The 5,000-nt window shown below is 37.0% G+C and overlaps 1 protein-coding gene across 3 annotated transcripts in view; it reads left to right on the top strand.

Moving 5' to 3' along the window:
• The window catches only part of LOC138058960 (glycerophosphodiester phosphodiesterase 1-like), a 13,090-nt gene that overhangs the window by 3,913 nt on the left and 4,177 nt on the right, over positions 1-5,000 (top strand). For 2 of the 3 annotated variants that reach the window (XM_068904433.1, XM_068904432.1), the window contains 4 exons: positions 1-108; positions 2,713-2,802; positions 4,267-4,481; positions 4,963-5,000. The exon at positions 1-108 is cut by the window's left edge and continues 4 nt beyond it; the exon at positions 4,963-5,000 is cut by the window's right edge and continues 4,177 nt beyond it. In XM_068904433.1, the coding sequence (XP_068760534.1) occupies positions 1-108; positions 2,713-2,802; positions 4,267-4,481; positions 4,963-5,000 (451 nt within the window). The remainder of the gene's footprint in view (positions 109-2,712; positions 2,803-4,266; positions 4,482-4,962) is intronic. The other variant, XM_068904434.1, reaches the window with a different exon arrangement.

Raw genomic sequence — 5,000 nt, 5'->3', positions numbered from 1 at the left:
CAATTTCCAAATGAGCGTATCCCCCATCTTCATGAAGTAGTTGAACTCTGTCTAAGCCTTCGTTTACAAATGTTCATCGATGTGAAAGCAGCAAGTCAGGCAAACAAAGTAAGTATTTAGAGCCTCATAGTTATGTAATAGTATTATAATTTATGGCTAGTGCTTGGGTAATTGTGAAGAAGAGCTCCCCAAAAAACCTGTAATGAGCACTCTGGTCATTACTGGATGTAAAGTGAATCCTCCCACTTGAATTAACAATGTCAAGTCATAACAATAAGCAACTTATTAACCTAGAAAGTTTGGTCTTTATGGGAAAATCTCAAATCCTAGGCTTGTTTTATCGACTGAGCGAATAGAGCAAGGACTTAGTTTGAGGTTTTCAATGTAAAGACCTCATTCTTTGTTGATACCTAGCAAGTATTGGTCTTATTATGTTGTATTTAGCATGTCCAAGGGTAAAGGCAATAATTTTGGTGGTGGGAATTGCAAAAGAGAGGTACATACTTGAATAATTCATGAGGTTGACCGTAATTACTGTTTACAGAATTGTCATCTTGGGCCCGGTTTTTCAAAAGCCGATTAACGCTAATCCCTGATTAAAAATTAACCCAAGGAGTTTATTTCTTTACTCCCAAATGTTGTTCAATGCTGATATTTGCTAAAACTTTACATCAGAGGAATTCAATCTTGAAAAAAACAAAAACAAGCCACAAAATTGAAAAAACGAAACCAAAGTTTATGCTAATCCTGGAATAAGTTAATCAGCTTTTGAACAACCGGGCCCTGTTATTTAGACAAACAATATGTTATATAACACTTTTATCTTTGAAACCAGCCCCCATTGACAAGTGTCTAATAATTATTTCATTATTTCGAGGGAAAGGGTTTAAACCTACTCTACATCACATGTTCATGTCACACGTCAGTTTATAATAAGTTATATTGATGTTGACTCAAAACTCATACAGATCTATGTCATTTTGCATGTATTGCCTTAAGAGAAGTATCTTTAAAAGAACATTTTCTAGTTAAGATTTCAGGGCTTATTTATTTGATGCAGAGTTACGAGCACTAAGCCCACTGAGATCAGAAGGCTCACCAAAACCTTAAAATGTCATCAACACAGTGTCTGCATGAAATAACCATTTTGTTTTCAATATATAATTCAGCAAAGAGTCACTGTATGATAGAATGGGTGAAATAATAATAATAATAATTATAATAGAAAAGGAGAAAGGAGAAGAAGGTGATCCTTATTGAGATGAGCTGCCCTTGGGTTTCCAACAGAGAACAGAAGGAACAGGAGAAAACTGACAAGTATGCGCCGTTGAGATGGGAGATGCGCCAACAGTTCCCCGGCCACACTATCACACAGTTTAATGTGATAGTTGATGTACTAGGAGGCTACTCTATGGAGACGGCGGAGAAAGTTAGGAAGTTTTTAGGTTTGGATAGAGGGAACCAGGTTTTGTTTAATATGCAGAAGGCAGTTTTATCGTACACCCTAAACATAGCAAGGTCATTCAAGGTTTCGACGAGTTATTAAGGAATATAAACTCTTGCTCCTTTCTCAAATGTTGGTTCGTTAGTTATTACCAATTGGTTTGTAAATAGGTTTAACAGTAGGGATTGTTACACAATAGTGCCTTTTCCTACTTATATTTGTAAGCATACTTACGTACTACATACTGCATAATAATAATAATAATAATAATAATAATTTAATTCATCTATAGCACGCAAATCGTAGAAAGATGCTCCTCCGCCCTTTACAATACAAATGAATATGTTAAAAAGTATGGATAAAGTAACAATATTATAGCAATAAAATTATACTGATAAAAATAACAACTGATCAGTACCTGATCATAATCTATTAAAGTTCATATGCCTTTTGGAATAGGTAACTTTTAAGAAGTTTTTTAAGTTTAGACTGTACACTATTAGCACAGCAGCCTGCATTAGGGAATTTGTACTCTAATGCTGGTGCAGTTGCATTAAAACTGCGGTCACCAAGTGTGCATAGAGTTTTTGTTCTGGGTGGTTGCAATAAAAATTCACTAGACTATCTCAGACTATATCTTAGACTATATCTAGACTATATCTAGATCTCGATCTCGATCTATATCTATATCGTAGACTATATCTAGATCCATATGTTTGAACTGCAGAAATTGAAATACGGGAGGTTAAGATCATTGCAGGGATGCAATTTGCACTGTACTGTTATACCAGCCAAGTGGGAGCTGGGAGTTTGATTTATATCCTATAAGAGATGAAGTAATGAATATTTAACAATTATTCGCTGAAGGCGAGGTGAATATGGTGAATAAAAACCGAGGCAAAGTCAAGGTCTTTATTCACCAATATTTACAGAGCCTGAGGCGAATAATATTGTTTTAGTGTAATTACATAGGTGATTATTTTGAAAAATATGAATTTTCTATAAAACAATAATTGATTTCTTCATCTGTCACCTCGGCAAAACAGGTTGCGGCCATTTTGAAAATACCACGTAGGTGATTATTGCGTAATAATCACCTCAAGTGCAAGAGAAGGTTCAATAATCACCTATGTAATAATTATTAAAATTGTAAATTGTAAATGGTTTGAACCCAGGAGTCTTATTATACTAAGTTTAATTATTCATATATGTAATTGTCATTATGTGTGTTATGGAGCACTCATCAAGGCTGTGTATTCTTCTTCTAGGCTGCAAATGTCTTAAAGGACTTGTTTTCAAGTTATCAATTGTATGATAAAGCCATGGTGTGCTCATTCTATCCTAATGTTATTTTCCAGGTTAGTTATCTGTTGCTTGTATAGAGCGTTTTCACATGATGTCATGGTAGCCATGTTGGTGTTTCAAAACAAAGAAATGGTGGCCACGATGGTGTACCAAACTACCGGTAATCTTCCGGTAATTGAACTCTATTTTTGCGCAAATACTTTCTATTGTTTCAGTAATCCAATATGGCTGCTGGTCCCATGAGTGAAAATGTTCTATACTGTTATCAAGGCTTTGCAATCGAGAAAAATTCATTTCATGATGATTCCGCTTACATCCAGAAATACTGCAAATCAGATACATATTCAAGTTTAACAAACATTTCAAAGTGTCTCTTTAGGATATTTGTGCTGTTTTGGTTTTGTTTTGTTTTTTGTACATCATTACCTCAGTCACATAGGCTCTATTTCCAGCCATTTTGAGAGTGCGTTTAACATCCTCCTCACAACGAACGGCTTGATCACTAGTCTGTGTTGTTTGTTCACCTTAGCCGAATTGGAGCTTTAAATACTTTAAGTACTTCGTGTTTCAAATACTTGTATGATGATCACTTATGATGTCATATTTTTCAAACCAAACCTCATTCCCCTTGCTAGTTATTGGGTGCATTTATTGGCCAAACATTGTACCTTTATTACGTACTGATTTTTCATACCAATTTTCTTTCCAAATCGAGATGGTGACTGAAATATTAAAATATAATTTCACAGGCACCCAATAATTTGTTTCGGGTCCATGCTTGGGCCCAGTCGCACTCTGTCAAGACTGGTGTTACAAGCTCCGTGAAAAATTCCTGCTAATGTTAACAAACCGTTACTGTCCCCTTCCCCGCGGAGAAATGCGCAGGTACAAAAGCGCAATACCACAACCATGTCCCCGATACTCCCCCGCTACGTCCCGGGGGGTTGGGGGGAGGGGGGGGTGGTTTCAATTGACTACCGTACTTATTCAGCTATAAGCCGAGCAATTTTTACACAAATCCTCACTCAATTTGGGCAAATTTGAAGCCGTAGAAGGGGTCTCGGCTTATAGCCGAGTATTTTTGATAAGAAGAATTTTCTCAGCAAATTAAAGTATTCCTACTGGCAACAGTGTTATTATGAACACCAACTTCTAAAAACCTACACATGCATGAAAATTTTTACTTTAAATAGCAGTTTATGTCAACAACCTCAATTATGTTATAATAATCCTTTTCCGGGCTCTCAGTTGGTGGGGAAGAGCAAAAAAATTGTCCAGATCAAGGAAAAAGTGAGCATGAGAAAGGAAATTGATAGAGTACCACGGACAGGGAAGGCGGAGTTGATGCGAACTTTTTTTTCACTCGTCTCCACCAACTGAGATCCTGGAACAGGTAAAAAGTATGTCTGTCATGCAGTTAGAGTCAGAGATGAATCCTCTTTGTTTTATTGTAGTGGGATTTAAATATGATTTACAATGCTGCTTTGATGTTTAAAGATCGTTTTTCCCTGAATCAGATGAGACGAGCTGATCCAACCATTCTGACTGCTCTAACATGGCGAAAACAATTTATAGCAAATAAAGACTATAATGGATTACCCAGATTCAACGAATGGTGGAAACGGCTCCTGGCTCCAATGCTGGACAGAATATGGGAACTCCATCTTCACTCGTGGATTTATGATTTCCTTGGTGTATCTGTATTTCTTTCTCACACTGCCCATCTTTCAAGGTACGTGCTGTATGTATCTTTCTTAACGGAAGCAGGTCGTTTCGCCCGATAGCCTATTCACCCGAAGCCAGCTTGCCCCAATATTTAGTCCGTTCGCCCGATACGAAATAAGAGAACAAAGAGCGATCAAAATTTGAAGTTTATCCACATACGAATACAGCTTAGTGGAATAAACTTTTTTTAGCTTGGATTAAAACGATTTCGATTAGAATTCGTACGATCTGTGATTGATAACAGACCAGAGAAACAACGAAGTTTAGAGTTTATCCGATGTTCCCATTCATCGTTAGGTCCATGCGAACTCTTTTTCGGGTTCTGGCGAATGGACTTTCATTTCGGGCGAACTGCCTTTGGGGGAAGTAACTTCCTCTTATCCACTTGCTCGCATCTTGTAAGTAGGAATCTGTTGTGTTTCTATGTACAAGAGAAGTCAAAGCTTCTCCTCACAGCCGTTTGTATGATTTCTTTTGTGTGTGTGCAGAGATTACGTAAAAGAGTGGCACGACAAAAGAGTAAGTG

Source organism: Montipora capricornis, chromosome 8, assembly GCF_036669925.1.
Source record: "Montipora capricornis isolate CH-2021 chromosome 8, ASM3666992v2, whole genome shotgun sequence".
Lineage (NCBI taxonomy): Eukaryota > Metazoa > Cnidaria > Anthozoa > Scleractinia > Acroporidae > Montipora > Montipora capricornis.
This window is presented reverse-complemented; position numbering and strand designations above follow the sequence as displayed.